We start from the raw sequence: 20,598 nt of genomic DNA, 5'->3' as shown, positions 1-20,598 counted from the left end.
GCCATACCCAGGAACATGAGGTGATGAGCCATATGGACCATGCCCCAGCTCCAGCAAGCCAACCAAAGAGAAAGCCCTTCCATCAGCTTATACCAGAATCCAGATCTGATGCCTGCTTAGTTTTAGATTCACACTTATGGTGCAGTGATAGGTACAAGAATCTGGTCAGTGTTCCTGGAGTACCATGCACTCAGCTCATCTCCTGCTTAGCAGAGTGGGACAGCAGATTCTAAAAGTTAAGACTCATTTATGAGGAAAAAGTGGGAAACCTACTGCCCCACCAGGCAGGTGGTCACCCTCAAAGTCTGAAATACAACATAAAAGTTATACAGACTTCTTGCAGTTACTTATTTTTGATACCATTTAGGCACTCTAGTCATACTGGGCCATCCCACCTCAGTGGGCTCCTGCAGATTTCATAGGAACTGCTGAAAAGGACTCCCTGTTGTTTACAGCATCATCTTGATATCCATTGCTCAAAGACCCCTTGTCCTTCACATCTCCAAGGACAGTAAAAGAACTGGATTCTTGAGCTAGATTTCTAGGATGGGAAACATGAAGTGGATCTTTATTTCTGTTTGAATGGAACTTACATCCCACAGCCACTGGCTGTGCTACACAAGGCAGAAATGCCAGATTCATCTGTGAGGTCTACACAATTTGGGATCAGTCATTTCCTCTATGCCTTTCACTTTATGCTGATCAGGGCTGACAGCCTCCCAGATTTAATTTGGGCTCCAGGAGCAGAACAGAACTCTCCTTTGGGGCATTACTGTCAATATGAAAGGTTGTATGGAGAAAATTACAAGTTAGTCATGCAGAATCACACACTCATGCATCCCATCTACAGCCCAACAACCACTCCAGCTGTGGTGCACAAAGAGGACCAGAAGGTAACTGGATTTCTCCAGACAAGTGGTGACTGCAAGAGACTTACAATGTCAGTTTCAGGGTATGACTGAATTCCCAACTGTCTTTGCTCACTAACTTTCATTAGTAACCCTCAGCCTACAGACTGCTTTCGTTCTACAACAACTTTAAGCCACAGCACGCTGACAACTCTCATGGTTGGGTCTTGGGTGAAGATCAAACCCTTTTACTATTCATCACCTTTAGTAGGTCAGTTCTAGAATGATTGTGACCTCCTTTGTTCTGTATTCCTGCTTCTCCTCTAGTGCCAGGTCTTCCAGCTTAGATATGTAACTGCACATGGAAGATGAAGGCCCCTTCTGTAGGGACCCATTTTGTGACATTTCATTTTCTTTCAAAACCCATCACCGTCCTTGCACACAGACTCCAGGCAAGCAATGTACAATATGACTTAGGACTCAAGTCACCAAATGTGGCTCTTCTTGGTGTACTCACCATGCAGTGGATGACACACACATTTTTGGGGTTCTGCTGAAGCCAGTTGTGCATGTTCTTACAGACAGCATAGAGGTTGTGCAGACTGGGCGCTTGTCGGACGGGCCAGCTACATTCAGATACCTACAGAAATGGCAAAATGAGAAGAGAAAGCTCTGGGGAGACCTTAGAGCAGCCTTCCAGTACCTGAAGAAGCCTACAAGAAAGCTGGGAAAGGACTTTTTACAAGGGCTTGTAGTGAAAGGACAACAGGGAATGAACTAAAGCTGGAAGAGGGGAGATAAGGAAGAAATTCTTTACAGTGGAGGCTGGGGGGGAGATGGGGTGTGAGACATTGGAACAGGTAGCCCAGGGAGATTGCAGATGCCCCCATCTTGGAGGTGGTTCAAGGCAGGGCTGGATGAGGCTTTGACTAACCTGGGAGGTGTCCCTGCCCGTGGCAAGGGGGCTGGAACTAGAAGATCTTTAATGTCCCTTCTAACCCAACCTGATTCTATGCAAACCAGTTTCATAAAAGCATGAAGCAGGTCATTCTTTGAAGAATGCTTTCTGCCATGAAACCTACTTCTCTTTTACAACCTAGAGTTATGTGCTCAAAACCTCCTCCTCTTCTCATGAATAATTTTGCTTTGTGACTCTCATGAATTACGAGACCAACAAACAAGAACTCACAATTAAATAGCCTAGTGTTGATGTATTGTCATTGACCATACATTTAAAATCTACACTCCAAGTCAGATTATCTTGAGAGGCCTTTCAGAACACTCCAGCCTCTCAGCAGCATATTGATTTGTGCTGTGTCTAAAGCCTTAGTACAACTTGTCCCTTAAAACCTACAGCTCTGATTTTCAAAGGACACTGAGCATCTGTTGTTCTCCACCATTGTGTGTCACAGGATTTTTCAAGCCCTATTTGACAGAAGAAAGAGAAACTTCTGTCTAAATAAAAAGTTAGGCATATCTGAACAAGTCTAGTTAAGACATGAGCCAGGAAAATGAATTACTTAGAGCTGAAAAGCCACAAATCCTGAAGTATGTCTAGTTACTATTCATCAAGTCCTAGTTCTGAGTCATCACACTTATCTCAGGAACAGGCCTTGCAGTCTCCAAGAGCACATCAAATACCCCTCTGCAGACATCTCCCTGATTCATCTGGTTTTGATCAAAATCTCTTTTAAAAAACAAGGCATTTTTGGCTAGAAGAAATTTAGAGGAGAAATGTCATGAGGCTTTTCCTCAAAGAATTAATTGTCTCTCTCAGCTGAAGTTCAAATCCTGCTTAATGAGAACCAGGAGCAGGAAGGAGATGGCTTGCCCAGCTGTTCTTAAATTGCCACATGATTTCCATACCTGTGTTATCCCTCAGAGGGAGGAAGTGCTCCAGGTTTCATAAAACCTCTATTTAAAGTTCTCTCACATACACCTGCACAACATCTTACAGGAGAAACAGGAATCTGGACTCAAACAGGAGAAATCCCAAGCTGTATTTGGCCTAGGGGACAGGGAGATTTTTGTCTAATCTAATATCTAATTAGATACTTGTCTAATTGCTTTTTAGACTCATGAAAGTTTTTTGGTCGGCACAATACCCTGAAATTCAGCTGCGCATTTGGCAAGCAAGGAGAAACTACTCCAACAAGTGAATCACAGAATATACCTGGCTGGAAGAGACCTTAAAGATCACTCAAGTCCAACCTCTTCATCCATGCTGCAGCTTTGGAAGGCAGTGAATGACTACTCCCCTATTTACCTTCTCTACAGCATTATCACAGAATCAGTTTGGTTGGAAGAGACCCTTAAGATCAAGTCCAATTGTTAACCCAGCATTGCCAGGTCACCACTAAACCACGAGCCTCAGCACCATATCTAACATGGCTGTGAAACTCTTCCAGGGATGGGGAGTCCACCACTGCCCTGAGCAGCCTGGGCCAGGGCTTGACAACCATCAGGGGGGAAGAAATTGTTCCTCATGTCACACCTAAACCTCCCCTGTTGCAGACTGAAGGTGTTTTCTCTTGTCTTAACATTTGTTCCTTGGGAGAAGAGACCAACCCCTACCTGGCACTAACCTCCTTTCAGGGAATTGTGGAGAGCCAGAAGGTCTCCCCTCAGCCTCATTTTCTCCAGGCTGAATAACCCCAGTTCCCTCAGCTGCTCCCCACAAGTCTTCTGTTCTAGACCCCTACACCAGCTTTGCTGACCTTCTTTGGACACTCTCCAGCATCTCAGTGTCATTCTTTGAGTGAGTCACCCAATCCCAAATGCAGTCAGTTCTCATTCCCCATCATCTTCTCCTTGTCTCAAGAGCTGTAGTTTATTTCATTCCCTGTGTTGTATATCCTCAATTTTCCCTTTTCTCCACTTTTTCTGTGCATTTCCAGGAAGGGCTGAAGGGGCATGTAACACCCAGAGGTTCACTGTGCAGCACCCCCCATGCAGGAACAACCAGCGCAATCATAAATATTTATTCAGTTCTTTAAGGCAGAGTGATGATGCCATAAATAAAATTTTATAGTCTCTATTTTATATTACCACAGTAATTATTTTATATCAAGCAGAAGTCATCTTCTCCCAACCCCAACCATTTCTGCAGCAGGCTTCTGGAGACATAGGACCACTAAAACACAAATCAGATTCCCAGTATCTGATTAACAGGGCCAGTGACCCTCTCACTGACAAATTTGAGCAGACCTCTCAGCAATGCACTGTCAAGCATCTGGCAAAGCCATCACTGAGTAAATATACATTTTCCAACAGTCCATAATTATATATTTATGTTGTCTATAATTAGGCATCTGCCTGCTGCCTCATGGACAACCTTATAGAAAAGTACCAGGAATTCTTCTAGAGCTGTGGAAATAAGCAACTAGAACTCATTTAGTAGGTTGCTGCTGCCCTACAAGAACTATGAAGTTTGGGGTGGTTGTTTATTTGAGAGACACATTTTCAAACTGCTCCCACTCCTGCCAGGGAGGAAGAGATCATCACAACCACATCTGAGCAGTAGGCTTGGATGTTCACAGCCCTCTCTTATCCTCAGACTGGGTGCTTGGGGCTTTGTGCCCTGTACAGCCATGCCAGGGGAAGAAAATAAACCTTAGAAAAAGACTTTATAGAGGCATTCCAGTACCTGAATGGCAACTACAGGAAAGCTAGGGGGCAACTTCTTACAAGGGCTTGTAGTGACAGGATGAGAGGGAATAGATTGAAGCTGGAAAAGGGGAAAATTAAAGTGGGTATTAGGAATAAATTATTTAATAGTGAGAGTGGTGAGACACTGGAAGAGGTTGCCCAGGGAGGTCATGGATGCCCCCTCCCTGGAGGTGTTCCAAGCCAGGCTGGATGAGGCTTTAAGCAACCTGATATAGTGAAAGGTGTCCCTGCCTATAGCAGGGGGGTTGGAACTAGGTGATCTTAAGGCCCCTTCAAACCCAAACCATTCTGTGATTCTCTGAAAATGGACCAGCAAGATATTAACTGTGGGAAACATCTATACTTGGACAATTAACTGTCATCTCTCTTCTGTGCCACTACTCAACATGACCTACTTTGACCTTAGGAAAAAAACCCACATTTTAGAGATAGGAATTAAAAAGTCTCTCACTGCAAAGACCATGTGTGAGTCTCAAACCTTCAGCTCATCTGGCTTCCTCACCCAGGGAATATTCTTACTGTGATTTCACCTCCTTGATATCCCATTAGTAGTTTTGTTTCAATATATATCAAGTTCAACCTGTTTCATGTTTCATCTGATCTCATTTATGGTGCAGTGCATATTTCATCTTCCTGAAAGGCACTTGGAACCACTATTTCCTAGCCCATGAACTGAAAGTACAATGTGTACTACAAGATTCATAATTTCCTTCCTGTGTGAGTTAAAGCAACACTAAGTTAGCACCAGACTTGGTTGGACTCAATGAGTTTAGAGGTCTTTCCCAACCAGAAGGATTCTATGGTTCAAAGGTTCTTAGGCAGCCAATCATGCTTTAGGGCCCTACAAAGTCATTTGCTAAGCTGTTGGCTAGGGTAGGAGATGAAACACAGGGGATGGAGGAGTTACAGGATCACAAAATACCTTTGGTTGGAAAAGACCTTCAAGATCATCCAGTCCAACTTTTGCCCCAGCACTGCAAGGTCACCACTAAGCACCCTAAGCACCAGGTTCAGATGCTGTTTAAATACCCTCCAGGGATGGTGACTCCACCACTGCCCTGGGTAGACTATTCCAATGCTTTCAGTGAAGAAATATTTCCTAATATGCAGCTTAAACCTAAACCAACTGATGTTTAGTTCTGGGCTTTCAAAAGCAGATGCTTCTCTTCCCAGCAACAGCAGGAATGATGCACCAGAACCAAGCAAGGCTGAAAGTTCTGAGCTTTGGAACTCTTTCCATTAGTCTTTCTCATTCATTTACTCATATTTGAAGTCATGGCTTGTTACTGATTGCCACTAAGAAATGTGTTTCAAGTGTGAGTGATGGAAGCCATTGCTGAAGTTGGATTCAGCTACACATGTAATGAGGCTCATGCAGCTTGAGATCTGCTTACCCTGACCAAGGGATAAGTTTGGCAAATGCTGTCACCTTTTCTATTGAAGGCAACAAAAATAATTTTACAGAAAACCTGACAACATCATCACTCCCTTGTGGGAGAAAGCAAGAACAAGAGGTTTCCAGAAAGATCAGACAATCTTAATTTCTAATCTTATCCTCTTCCTGTAGGTGTTCAAGGTCAGGTTGGAGGAAGCCTTGAGCAATCTGGTCCAGTGGAAGGTGTCCCTGCCCATGGCAAGGGGGTTGGACCTAGATGATATTTAAGGTCTCCTCCAACCCAAACCATTCTATGATTTTGTTATTTCAACTGCAGTATTTCATAGATATTTACTTCAAGAACCATTAATGAACCAGAGATTCACAATGTTGGTCTGTTCACCCAAGTAGCAAGAGACAAGACAAGAGGAAACAGCCTCAAGCTGTGTCAGGAGAGGTTTAGGCTTGCAGCTAAATTTAAAAGGCATAGCCTGAAACTACCACAAGGTTACACATAAGGAACAATTTCTTCCCCTTGTGGATTGTCAAGCCCTGGAACAGGCTGCCCAGGGCAGTAGTGGAGTCACCATACCTGGAAGGATTGTAAAACTGTGTAGATATGGTGCTGAGGGACATGGTTAGTGGTCACCTAGCAGCTAATGGTTGCACTTGATTTTTAAAGGTCTCTTCCAGCCAAAATGATCCTATGGTTCTGTGCTGCTCTGGTTTTAGAAGAGGACACAGGAGCAGAGAGTGGATGTGGGATTTTAAAGATTACCACAGTATCACCAAGGTTGGAAGAGACCTCAAAGATCTAGTAGAAGAGCCAAAATACCCCTTAGAGTCAGTTTCCAGTGCTGTACTTCACACACCAAGAGCTCCTGCATGATTTAAGCACAACAGGATTGCTCAATGTGAAAATAACCACCCTTATTTTATTGGTAATTTCTTTTAAAAAGTTATTTCTCTTTATCCCTTGTTTCTTTGCAGCAGCTTCTAACAGCTGTGTAGGAACCAAGAGCAGCACAGGCCCATGCAATGCCCCATACTGTCACAGGCTCCTGACAAGAATTCTTCAGATTCTTGTGACTGCATCAGGTTGGAAGGGACCCTCAAAGGTCACCTTGTCCAACCCCCTGTAGTCAGCAGGGACATCTCCAGCTAGCTCAGGATGCCCAGAGCCACACCTAGTCTGATTTTGAATATCTCAAAGGACAGGACCTAAGCCACATCCCTGGGCAACTAGTTCCAGTATTGCACCACCCTCAGGAGAAAGAGCTTCCTCCTGATGTCCAACCTAAATCTACCCTAATCCAGTTTGAAACCATTGCCCCTCATCCTATTGCTACAAGTCCTTCTAAACAGTTTCTCCCCTTCAGATGCTTAATTATGCCCTTAGCCTTCCAGCTCTTTAATCCCCATGGTCCCAGGCATCAGCTACAGCCCAGGAATGACCACAGCAGCTTAGCAATACCTAAAATTCTTTCTTCACCTTCTTATGTCCTGCCATGTTCAGATCAAAACAGGCCTTGGTGCCCCTTCTCCTAAGAAGTTCCACACCCCTGCTCTTGTGAATCTCTTGGAAAACACTCACCCGGTTGTGAAACTTGGCACTGCGATAGTACTTGGGTGACAAGTTGAAGACTGTGTAGTGGTCAGGATGTCTGGAGTCCAAAAACGTCCGAACATCTTCAATGTGATTCCTGAATCCCAGCTCAACCCCTTCAGCCGGAAAGGACATCACTAGAAACAGAAGGAGGCAAGCTGAGCATGTCTCAGAAGGTGAACCCTGGGAGAGAAGTTTTATTTATCCCACAAGCAGTACTTACCGATGATTCTTGAGGTAATATATGAAATATCTAGCTCTCCCTTGGTGTAACTACAAGAAAACAAAGCAGGAGACACGTTTAGAGAAAACAGCACATTAGAACCACCACAAGAGTGTTTTCCCCTCAAAGATTTGCCTTTGACAAGGAAAAAATTACCTTCAGACCAATTCTTTGTCCTTTATCATTATGCCTTAAGAACAGGGTACAAATAGTTTCCTGCAGATAGTGACCCAGCCTTCTCTTCTGCACACACAATTAACTGGAGGCAGGAGCTCTCAGAAGTCCCTTTTCCCTTTTGTCATTACTTTTCAGTGCCACTTTTCAAGAGAAATCTAATAGTTTGCCACTTAGCACATCTCTCAAACCCTCTGAGGTCTTCCTTTGTGTTGCCTTTAATTTATTGCAGCCCCATATTGCTCAGAGGCAGGCAGGCAGACTCACAAGCACAGGGGACAATGCCAGCACAGGCAACAGAAGCGACTTCAGTTTGCTATTCCGCTCTAATGGTGGCTTTAGTGAACAGTGACACCAGCAAGTAGAACCTCCTTGAAGAGCAAGGGAACCAGCACTTTGCAGCCAGTGATTTTACCTGCATTAAGCAGCTTCAGCTGTACTGTACCTGGCAACAGACTGCATGACCTTTGAAGATGTATCTTTCAGAGTATCCTTTAGGTTATCCTTCAAATTGCTGAAGAGTCTTCCGGCTCCTCCTTTCACCATATCTAACAAGCCTCCCCCATAGCTGGGCTCCATGTCTGGTGATGAGGCACCTTCAAACACAAAAAAGACAAAACAAACATTACTTATTTGGAACAAATCTGCAGAGCCAACAAACCCAATGCTCTATTAAGACCAAACATGTTCACATGCACTGCTGCACATCAAGAGTAAAACAAAAGTAGCTTTAAAGTCATGATTTCCCAGAGATGAGAAAGCACATTCAGAGTTCCAAAATCCAAGCATGTTGGAAGGGACCTCTGGAGATCATCCAGTCCAACACCCCTGCTAAAGCAGGGGCACCCACAGCAGCTTGCCCAGGATCACAATGGCCAGGTGCCTTTGGAATCTCTCCAGAGAAGGAGACTCCACTACCTCTCTGGGCAGCCTGCTCCAGGGCTCCAAAACCTTCAGACTAAAGAAGTTTCTCCTCCTGTTCAGATGGCACCTCATGGGTTCCAGTTTGTGCCCATTGCCCCTTGTCCTGTCACTGGGCACCACTGGGAACAGTCTGGCCCCATCCTCTTGCTCTCCACCCTTTATATATTGATGAGCACTGAAGATTCTCACAGAAGTAACTATTCCACTGTCTTAAGCAAGAACCAATTTGTTGCAGCCTTTTTTATTCTGGCAGTGCTGTGTTAGTGGAATTCTTGGAAAAGCAGAAATCTAATAAATTAGCCACAGACTTGAGTAAATGTGAGTTTGTTTTCCTGCAGAATTGAGTTGTTACACACAAACCTAGCAAAATGATATTTTAACTGCTTATTACCCACAAATCAGCTCTTGACTACTTAAAATTTCCTTTCTTTCAATATTTTGATCTGAACAAACTAGCTACATACTTATATATTTGATACCTCATTATGTCAGATTAGTTAGAACATGTAGATCCTCCAGCACAGCAAATTAAGCAACATTCATTACTGAGGTGGCATCTGCTGAAGGTTGTCTTTCCCCAAGGCACCCACAAAGGCTGAAAACATTTCATAGAATTAAGGCTGGAAAAGACCTCCAAGACTGAGTCTGACCTCCTACTCAGCACCTTCATGACACTCAACCATGTCCTGAAGTGCCATGTCTCCTCATTTTTTAACACCTTCAGGGATGGTGATTCCACCTCTTTGGGCAGCCTGTTCCAATGCCTGACCACTCTTGCAGGAGAGAAATTGTTCCTAATATCCAGCCTAAACCTTCACTGGTGCAGCTTGAAACTATTTCCTCTTGCTCCGTCCTTAGTTGCATGGGAGAAGAGGCCAATACTAGCCTCACTCTAGCCTCCTTTCAAGCAGCTGTCAAGAGCAACAAGGTCTCTTCTCAGTCTCCTCCTCCTCAGGCTAAAAAATCCCAGCTCCCTCAGCCTCTCCTCATAAGACCTGCTCTCCAATTTTGTTCTGCTGTAGAGCCATAGGTCCTGCTGCTTTGTAAAATGGACAAGCTGGTCATTATTAATTATTCCAACACCCAGGAATAGGGAAAATTTATCATGGTCAAGCCAAGCTGGTGGCATTGCCAGGTGTATGTATAGATATATCACAAAGAGACCTTAAAGCTATCACTTCTCTGCTTCTAGAGTGTTGTTAGCTACATGCCACTGAAATATTCCTCATGTATTCATCATTACTAAAAGAAGTGTCCTACAGGCATTCAGACACATGAAAAAAAGCCCACATCTAAAAAGCTCCTGACTTACTCTATAGATTAGCAAGTCAATTTAAATGGGTGGGCTATCAATAAATAGTGTTAAACTGGAGACTCCATTTGTAAAGTGATGCAGTTTATTCCCCTGTGCACAGAGGGTGCTTAATGCACTGATGTGCTCATGATCTATGTGCTAGGCCTATAAAATGAGAGACTCTGTCTTCTCTTCTGCACTCTGCCAGCTTCAGAACAGCATCAGAGAATGGTTTGGGTTGGAAGGGAATCTAAAACCCACATACTTCCAAGCCCCTGCCATAAGCAGAGACACCTTCCACTAGACCAGGCTGCTCAAGGCCTCATCTGTCCTGGTCTTGAACACCTCCAGAAAGGGGATGTCCACAACCTCTCTGGGCAACCAGTGTCTCACCACCCTCACTGGAAAGAATTTCTTCCTGATCTCAAATCTAAATCTCCCCTCTTCCAGCTTCAATTCATTCTCCCTTATCCTAGTACAACACACTCTTTCAAAAGGTCCCTCCCCAGCTTTCTTCAAAAAGGCTTCAAGGGTACAGAAAGAATAAAATCCATTAGAAACCAACTGTGAGAAAGTAAAAAGAGAAAGAAAGAGAATGAATGAGTTTCACTATTTCTAAAATCAGCAGCAGCAGTTAAGTCCAAGTTTACTACCTACACTAAAGCAGAGACAAAAAGGATGGCTGATAAGGACACATGAGCTGTGCTACAGAACCAAGAGCATAGAATGAGTATTTAAAATGAGGCAAGTATTGCTTAGCTACTGTGAAGCCATGTCCCAGCAGGGGTGGGGGTCGGAAAAGACTTCTGAAGATCATCCAGTGCAACATCCCCTGCTTAGCAGGGGAACCCACAGCAGCTTGCCCAGCATCACAATGGCCAGGGAAGCTTGGAATCTCTCCAGAGAAAGAGACTCCACAACCTCTCTAGGCAGCCTGCTCCAGGGCTCCAGCACCCTCACAACAAAGATTTCTCTTCCTGGTCAGGTGGAACTTCCTGAGTTCCAGTTTGTGCCTGCTGCCTCTTGTCCTGTCTCTGGGCACCACTGACAAGAGTCTGGCCCCATCGTCTTGACCCATACAGGTCCTTTAGCTCTTGCTGTGCATTGATCAGCTCCCCTCTCAGGCTGCTCTTCTCCAGGCTCACCAGCTCCAGGTCTCTCAGCCTTTCCTTCTCAGAGAGATGCTCCAGGCCCCTCAGCATCTTTGGAGCCTCCACTGGACTCTCTCTTGTTGGTCCCTGTCTCCCTTGAACTGGGGAGCCCAGTATTGGACCCATTACTCCAGATGTGGCCTCACTGCTATGTGGTACTCTACCAGGTGAAGCATTTGCTCTGGTACATTTTAGTCTCTGGATGAGAACAGCATCTTCAGTGCTGACAGTCTCAGTTACTAGGAATGATACAGTCAACAAATGTCACAGAAAAACAAAATTAATACATTCAAAGCCTCCTCTGCTAGGCAGCACCTCCTACAAAGCATGGAGATGTGTGAAGGAGCAGAAGGGGTTAATGCATCAACACACAAAGCTGCCAATAGACACAGAAACCCACAAAAACAGCAAAAAAAAAAAAATCTGATTAAAAAAGTAGCTTGCCTCTGCATTTCTTGATGAATAAAACATTCCTCTGTGAAGTCCCTCTTGTAAATGGAGACCTTCAGAGCTGCAGCAGAGCTTTCCAAATGACAGCTCTAGCTCCCTGGGCCACATGCAGCAGCTGTGAGAATGGGACACTGGGATAGGGAAGGCTCCTGTGGAAATCAGTCACCTCTATTGGAGAGATGTCTAGTGAGGTGACTGATTTCCCTGAACCATGCTTGGAGACACCTGCGTTCAGAGGGTTGCTTTTCTTGACCATAAGTGTGCTGAGGATTTCCCTCAAGCACACTGGTCAACCTGCAGAGGACTATGACCCATTCTGTGGTAAAAGAAAGACCAAGGGTGGTTAGTGAATCTGAATGGATGGAACCCTTCATTGCTCCCTCTCAGAACCTGACAAGAGGGAGGCTCAGGTTTCACCTTACAGATATGGTGATCTCCACCAGCTTGGGCAGGATAATGAGATAGAGGTATAACAGTATTTTCCTGCTCAGAAAGATGTTCCTACCAGAGGTGGGTGGCAAACCCAGGAGAGAGAACCAGTTGTCTCCCTTAGGACAAAGGCAAAAGGCACCCAGAGTGCCTTTTGGGTTTGGGTGGGAAGAGACCTACAAAGGTCACCTAGTCCAACCCACCCGCAGTCAGCCAGGACATCTGCAACTAGAGCAGGTTGCTCAGAGCCCCAAACAACCCAGCCTGGAATGGTTCCAGGGATGAAGGATCTACCACCATTCTGGACAACCTGGAACAGGGTCTCACCACCCTCAGCATCAACCACTTCTTCCTTCTCCCCAGTCTGAATCTCCCGCTATTAGTTCAAGCCATCACCCCTTGTCCTGCCACAACAGGCCCTGCTCAAAATCCTGTCCCTAGCTTTCTGAGCAGTCCCTTTAAGCACTGAAAGGATACCAGATCTCTCTGAAGCCTTCCCTTCTTCAGGCTGAACAACCCCAACTCTCTCAGCATGGCCTCACATCATTGTTATGGCATCCTCTGGCCCCACTCCAACAGGTCCATGTCTCTGCTGTGCTGAGGGCTCCAGAGCTGGCCCTAGCACTGTAGGTAGGGTCTCAGCAGAGCAGAGGGGCAGAATCCCCTCCTTCAACCTTCTGACCATACTTCCCTTGATGTAGCCCAGGATGAAGTTGACCCAATGTTGCAGTGAGTGCCAAAATGAACACTCAGACCCTACAATCTCCAAAAACATGTTCTGCTACAGTAGAAACAGGAGCTCACAAGCTTGCCTGCACTGATATAGTTTGCTTCAAGTAAGCAACATGGCTCAGATTCCTGGGTTTGGCACCTTGTAACACAGGTCAGGTAACATTGGGTGACCATGGGTTGGAGCTGCTGTCTGGAAGTTTCATTATGGAGAATCAGTCTCTCTGTATGCAAGATGCATCCTGCTCCTCCCATGGCAAGAACTCCAGTAACCCAGTTCTTGGACAGTTCCCAAAGGCTCAGTGAGCTTCAGAGCCACACTTCTGACCTGTACTTGTAGCATTGCTTTCAGAGGCATCACAGCAGCATTTAATTTCGCAGTAAAGGGATTTCTCATGTAGCAAAGCATGGTGAGATGCCAGGACAGTTCTACCTGAGTAGCAATGTCAGTGATGATCTCCTCCCTGAAGCACTTCAGATCAATGGAGCATCATGGAACAGACAACTTCATCCATTCAGTTGACAAGTTGAAGTTTGTTTTGGTTGTGGGTGAAGGTACTTGCTCCAAGTTAATACCTGCTCTGAGAAGAGCTTATTCTGCCTTCAGAATAAACCTCCAGCAGCCATCAAATGCAGTGAGAACCTGCTGCATCTCCTTACAAGATTAAAACATGCCCTAGAAGAGTGTTCTCTGTCATCATCAGCCAATGGGTGGGATTTCTCTGGGCACATTACAAGAGAGGGAGCCTCTGCTGACAGCACCAGCCTCGTGCTGCACAGCATGGCACCTGGACAGTGTAGAAGTCTTAATTAAAAGCACTTAAGCTCTCTCCTTGCTGATTTGATAGAATATCAGAAGGCTGTTCAGTGCAGAAGGAGAACTACTCATCTCAGGGCAGAGAGACTGCAAAGGCAGCTTAGCAAGTGCCATGTTCCTACAGACATATCCCACCACAGGTACTTAGCTTCAGAGGAGAACCAGGGAAGTTGGGAAGGCTACACTCCAGTACAGGAAGAGCTGAGTATGGTTCACCTGCCTTCTTTCCCACCTGATCACCAAAGGCACAGGAGTTGCACCAGAACAACACAAAATGCTTTAGCAAGGCAGCTTTAAGGTTTTTGGAGCTTAAGAAGAGACTAATGGGTATGTCTCCAAAGAAGGTCAGTTAAGCTAGTGGAGGGTCTAGAGCAGAAGTCATGTGAGGAGCAGCTGAAGGAACTGGGGTTTTTCAGCCTGGGGAAAAGGAGGCTGAAAGGAAACCTTCTGGCTCTCTGCAACTCCCTGAAAGGAGTTTGGAGCCAGATGGAGGCTGGTCTCTCCTCCCAAGGGACAAACAATAGGACAAGAGGAAACGGCCTTATGTTGCACCCTGGGAGGTTTAGGTTGGACATAAGGAACAATTTTTTCCCCTGGTGGGGTGTCAAGCCCTGGCCCAGGCCAGTGGTGGAGTCCCCATTCCTGGAGGGGTTACAAAGCTGTGCAGATGTGGTGCTGAGGGACATGGTTTAGTTGTGGCCTGGCAGCGGTAGGTTAACAGACTCAGTGATCTTAAAGGTCTCCTATGACACTGCCAAAAGAAACCCACTGCCATCTGTCTTCTCTTGGTAGAGCAAAACCACCCAAATGTATCAGCCAAACTAGGAAACTCACCTTCTGCACCTGGACAGAAAAAGAAGCTGTGCTGTATCCAGGAGGGAAATCCCTCCCTCATCCTGTACCCCAGTGAAGGACCATATCACCTCAACTCCTCTTGCTGCAGTGCCACAAGTATTTGTGCTTAGACTCAAAAAAACAAATAAAAACCAACAACAAAAACCACCACTGCAAAAACAAAAACCTTAAACCAGTCCAACTTTGAAGACTGGGTTTGGGGCTAGAAATGGGTGAATGAAGCAAGTGTAACCCTGTGTGGCAAGGGCAGCAGCCACCATCTATAGCCAGAGGTTTCATGTGGCCACAGAAGAGCCAACAACAGAGGCTTCCGCACTACCACCACCTGATAGAGATGCTTGGGACAAGCATGAAACACCCATTTTGGTAGCTTTTCCCTGCAAGATCTGCACATCATGGCCCTTTTCTGAGCACACATTTCCCCCCTCCGCCCCCCCATACTCCCAGCAACCCACAAGCCCTACAAGTCATGGGCATGAATTCCAGCTCTCTGGAGAGCCAAGAGGGAGATGAGCCAGTGTTTAAGAGTCATTTAAGACCCTGTCAGTCTGACTGTTGATGCTGATGAAGCAAAACTGAGCTGGAGAGCAGGGAGGTGAAAGCAAGACAACTATAAACTGAAGATGGGCAGCAAAGTACCACATTTTGTGGGCTACTTAGCAAGAGTATATAGACCCCCTTTTTGTCAAAGGACAGACAAAATGCAGACATGAAACCATAGAAAAGGAGGCAGGTTTAGCTCAGCCTGTCCAGACCACATGCAATATCATCTTCAGTGTCAAACTGGTTTCTTTTTGCTCAGAGAGCTTCTGCCTGTGCTTTCTTTAGAGATGGAATGAGGAAGGACACAAATTTTCATTGTTTCTCACAATGGTTCTTCTCCACAAGAGCATTAAAGCCCTCACCTCCCACCCTCCCAAAAGAAGAGGGATTGTTAAATGCTTTTCTGTACTCTCTTCCTACAGTACCCTGAGAGCCTGACACTGTAATGAGAAAAGCCTTGTTAGCTGCTGTGTACATGTCCCACATTGCACAGTTCTGCAGGTTTTCAGCCACTCCTCACAGTCTCCCCCCTCCCCACAAAGTATTTCTGGGGTGGGGACTTTGTTTGCTTGTCTTTGCCCCCTCCAGCCTATAACCAGGTCATGGCACAAAAGGGAAGCAAAAGGATGTCAGAAGCTGCCCCATGCCTGGGCAGAAAGGGCCCTTTTAGAGGTCCCTGAACTGAAAGAAGCCAAGCTGCTGTTGTTGTGGCTTCAGCAACAAAGGCCAATTTGTTTTTTTAGGAACACTCAGCAAAAAAAAACAGATTGATTGTGCTCCTGCCTCCCGCCAGCCCTGCCAGCCAGAGGTGGAGCTGCCGCAGCTCACGTTCCTCCCACATTCAGCTCTCCCAGCAAAGCTAACATATATGATTTCCCGCCAGCAGGAAAGGACCTAAAGCCAGGGTACAGTGGTCCTATCATCATGTTTATGGGCTTCACCTCAGCATTGCACATGAGCCCATGCAGTGTGTGGAGAGGATGAGGAGCAGCCCTGCCATGGGCACCCCTGCCACAACACAATTAGAGCATCCTCATATAGGTACCTCATGCATGGAGTGATATACAATCAAAGAACTGTTTGGGTTGGAAAAGGTCTCTAAGGTCAAGTCCAATCATCAACCTAAGATCACCATGCCACATCCACACATTCTTTGAACACCTCCAGGGATGGGGATTCCACCACCTCCCTAGGCAGCCTGTTCCAGTGCCTGACCACTCCTTCAGGAAAGAAATTTTTCCTAATATCCAACCTAAATCTCCCCTGGCACAATTTCAGGCCATTTCTTCTCACTCTATCACGTGACACTAGAGAAAAAGACCAATCCTCACCTCACGCCACCCTCCTTTCAGGGAGCTGTAAAGAGCAACTAGGTCTCCCCTCCTGTGTGCCAAAAAAACAGCCAACCAAAGTAACCCAGGCAGAGAGGAGACTCAGAGCCACAGTCTGCTTTGAGCTGGGACTTTTAAAGGTCCAACCTCTCTGCAGTCTGCAGGGACATCTGCAACTACAGAAGGTTGCTGAAAGCCCTAAATAACCTCACCTGAAATGGTTCCAGGGATGGGACATCTACCACCTCTCTGGGCAATGTCTCATCACCTTCAGCATAAGAATTCATTCTTCTCTCCAGTCTGAATCTTCCTCTTCTAGTTCAAACTATCACCCCCTGTCCTGTGACAACAGGCTCCTGTCTGTCCCCACATCCCTAGCTACATTTGGCATCCCCAGCTCCTGCCATTCCCCACACAGAGTCTATCTTCCATGCTCAGCATTTCATGTGACTGTAAATCAATCTGCAGATATTACTGGAAGAGTTTAAACTCCCATTTGAAGGGGGAGGATAGCAGCTATTTCTGAATGAGAATCTCTGGACGAGTGGCCCGTTGCACCTAGTGACAATCAATAGCATTTAGATCATGGAATCTTAGAATGGTTTCAGCTGGAAGAAACCCTAAATATTATCTAGTTCAAATCCCCTCCTGTGGGTAGAGACACCTTCCACTAGAGCGGGTTGCTCAAGGGCTCATCAAACCTGGCCTTGACACCTCCAAGAAGGGGGCATCCACAACTTCCCCAGGCAACCTGTTCCCATGTCTCACCACCCTCACTCAAGAATTTCTTCCTACCATCCAGTCAATCTCCCCTAGTAGACTAAAAGTGTTTCAGTTGTCAGCTACATTTTAAGAGACCAATCTCAGCACCCTGAAGCCCAAATCCTCCCTGACCTTTCCTTCCAGCACAGAGCTCTCTTCTAGAGAGCTGATCTTCATCACACTTAAGCAAAGACTCTAGAACCCCTATGCCATTATAGGCACTTACATCCTCTCTTAGGTCAGAGGTAGCCCAAGTCTCATAATTACATCAACATCCCTTTGTGGTGACTTCCAAAGGGACTGGGGAAATAGCAGTGACAAAAGAAGCAGCTAAAACAGAAATGGCTGCAAAAATGGCTTGGGAAGGTCTTCAGGCACACTCAGACCCTGAAACTGTGAGGTGGGTTTTTTGGTGGGTTTTTTTTGCTGCCCATTTGATCTGTCCCCTCCTCCACCAGTGTCCCAGATTCCCGGTAAAGTTTGACTCCCTACAAGGCTGAGCACAGATATCTTAAAGTGCAACAATAAACAGCAAGGCCTGTACAGAGTACAAGTGTAGGACAACAGCAGCAGGACAAGTTCCTGCTGTTTGATAGCATTATCCCCAAGACCCCCAAACCTGGGCTTCACTCATGCTGACGCCTCCAAACACACACTGCAGGCAGGCAAACAGCAAGCTGCTTTAGCAAGTGCAGTTCCTAAGGAAAAAAGCTTACATCCTGTGAGAAAGACTTCCCTTGGGCCACAATGAAGCTAAAGAGAAGGCCATAAAGTCGTTTGGACTCTAAGGACACAAGGAAGCAGGAAAAACAGTATGAGCCAAGGAGTCTAATGCAAGACAAGGGCTCATCAGATCACTGGGTACCACTGACAGGAGTCTGGCCTCATCCTCTTCCCTGCTTCTCTTCACTGAGAAGATCCCCCCCTTAGGATGCTCTTCTCCAGGCTCAATAGCCCCAGTCTCTCAGCCTTTCCTCCTCATAGAGCTGCTCCAGGCCCTTCAGCATCTTTAGAGCCTCCACTGGACCCCTCCCAGTAGTTTCCTGTCTCAAACTGGGGAGCCCAGAACTGGACAAAGTACTCCAGATTCAGTCTTACTAGGGAAGAATAGAGAGGATGGAAAACCTCCCTCAACCTGCTGGACATACCCTTCTTCATGTACCTCAGAAGTCCATTTGCCTTCTTGGCTACATGAGCATATTGCTGGCTCATAGTGAGCTTCTTGTCCACCAGCATTGCCAGGTCCTTCTCCTCCAAAGAGCTGCCTTCCAGCAGGTCAGTCCCTCACCTGTACTGGTGCAGGAAGGTAGTACAATATATTACTAGGGCTAATATTGTATGAGCCCAAGGCTTTGCATCTGAAGGTTCATTTGATACTGCCTGAATGTAAACTTCATGGAAATGGGGAAAATTAAGATATTTCTACTTCAGAAACAGGAGCTAAAGAATGCTGCCTGCACCAGTAACCAATTATTAGAGAACCCTTAACCTCCCAAAGTTCAACCAGGGCAAGTGTAGGGTCCTACTCCAGGGAAGGAACAACCCCTGCCCCAGAACAGGTCAAAGGTTCTGATAGGAAGCAGTGTTGTGGAGAAGGACCTGACAGTGGATAAGAGGATGGGGCCAGTTTGTTTTCAGTGTTACTCAGTGACAGGACAAGGGGCAATGGACACAAACTGGAACCCAGGAGGTTCCATCTGCACAGGAGGAGAAAATTCTTTGGTGTGAGGGTGCTGGAGCCATGGAGCTGGCTGCCCAAAGAGGTTGTGGAGCCTCCTTCTCTGGAGACTTTCAAAACCCACCTGGCCATTATGATACTGGGCATCCAGCTGTGGGTGCCCCTGCTTTAGCAGGAGGATTGGACTAGATGATCACCAGAGGTCCCTTCTCAACCCCTACCATTCTATGATAATATGGAGGATTTCCATCAAGACAGGTTTTCACTTACTTTTTTTTAGTGATGTTGAGGGGGTAAAAACCACTATCCCCCAGTACTGTACCAAATCTGTTTCATTTGTTGTCTATCTCCCCTTATAAAGGTCATACTACATCGAGCAAAATGAATGTGAGGCTGGAATGCTGAACTACCAGCATACACCATGAAATTAGTTTTTAAAGTTGATTGACATTCTCTCTGCTTCTCCTCCCTGTCAAAACAACAGAGAAAAAAAATAGCACTGCTGCCAACACCAAATGATTCAAGTGTCCAAAAAAACACCAACCAAACAAAAGGGTTATTAAACAGAACCTCCCCGCTTGAAAATGCAGCTTGAAGAGAATACAAGACAACATTGTCAGCCACAGTCTTTGTCCCCATGCCAGTGACATGGAGATGTCTCTCTTCTGACTCAGTGAAAAGGAATTGCCAGAGGACAAGAAGATATGTTTGCAAGTCTACAGGAGTTGAAGAAATCTCAACTTCTGCATTTGCAGTGCATTCAAAAGGCTTTTCTTTCGTGGTTGCCCTGCCTGAAGCAGCAGGTAGCACAAGCAAGTCTAGTCCTTGAGTGTTTAAAAGCGGTTTTGTGGATTAACTAGTTTATAAACATTACAGAAGAGCACAGAAAAGAGGGTTTATTTCCTTTCATAACATCTACCCCTGCTGCCACTTTTACATCTTATTTCCTAGAACCTCTTCTTTTTTCAGTGCTCAGCCAGTTGTTCACAAAGCATCATTGAACACCACATCAACAACCACCAAGATAAACTGCTTCTTCTCTTCTGCTTCTCCTCTTGTGAGCACCTCCAGAAGAGACAAAAGGAGACTACATAGATGCTGTTCTTGGGATTTGGGGTTTGAACTCCCCATGTTGTGTCCTGACAGCTTCAGCTCAAGTCTTCTTATCTCCCCACCCCACCATCCTCAAACTTCCAACCCAAGCCCAGTACATGATCTGGACATGCTGGCCATCAGCAGTAACGTGTACGGCCCATTAGAGTTATGCACTGTGATCATGCTTACTGTATGGCATTTAGGAGATGTTTCAGAAGATTTCAGATAGCCTGAAATTGCAATTAGGGGAGGTTCAGGTTGGATGTTATGAAAATTTTCTATCCTGTAAGAATGGCCAGGCATTGGAACAGGCTGCCCAGGGAGGTGGAGGAGTTACTGCCCCTGGACATCTTCAGGAAACATATGGACCCAGCTCTTGGGGACATGGTTTAATAACTGTGGTGGTGTTAGGTCAATGGTTAAACTCAATCTTAGAGGTCTTTTCCAACCAAAACAATTCTGTGATTCTATCATTCTAAAACATTACTCCAGGAACTGGACATTCAGCATTTCAGGATATGGGATATGTGCTGAAGTTGCACAGAGCTTTAATGTCCACCTGAAGCACAACCTTGTGTGAACAGACCACACTGCAAGATGTAAGCCTGAGGTTTAAACCACATATTGACCAATAGCTCATCCTGA

At 45.8% G+C, this 20,598-nt stretch overlaps 1 protein-coding gene across 3 annotated transcripts in view; it reads right to left on the bottom strand.

The window, feature by feature from the left end:
- Nucleotides 1–20,598, bottom strand: part of DNAJC6 (DnaJ heat shock protein family (Hsp40) member C6) — a 59,950-nt gene that overhangs the window by 20,627 nt on the left and 18,725 nt on the right. For all 3 annotated transcript variants that reach the window (XM_068140832.1, XM_068140831.1, XM_068140830.1), the window contains 4 exons: nt 8,341–8,491; nt 7,722–7,771; nt 7,487–7,635; nt 1,366–1,488 (listed from right to left, as the gene is read on the bottom strand). In XM_068140832.1, the coding sequence (XP_067996933.1) occupies nt 1,366–1,488; nt 7,487–7,635; nt 7,722–7,771; nt 8,341–8,491 (473 nt within the window). The remainder of the gene's footprint in view (nt 1–1,365; nt 1,489–7,486; nt 7,636–7,721; nt 7,772–8,340; nt 8,492–20,598) is intronic.

This window comes from Melanerpes formicivorus, unplaced genomic scaffold (genome assembly GCF_026170545.1).
Source record: "Melanerpes formicivorus ecotype bairdi unplaced genomic scaffold, bMelFor1.0.p_v2 SCAF_7, whole genome shotgun sequence".
Taxonomy (NCBI): Eukaryota; Metazoa; Chordata; class Aves; order Piciformes; family Picidae; genus Melanerpes; species Melanerpes formicivorus.
Note: the sequence above shows the minus strand (reverse complement) of the source record. Positions and strands in the feature narration are given on the sequence as shown.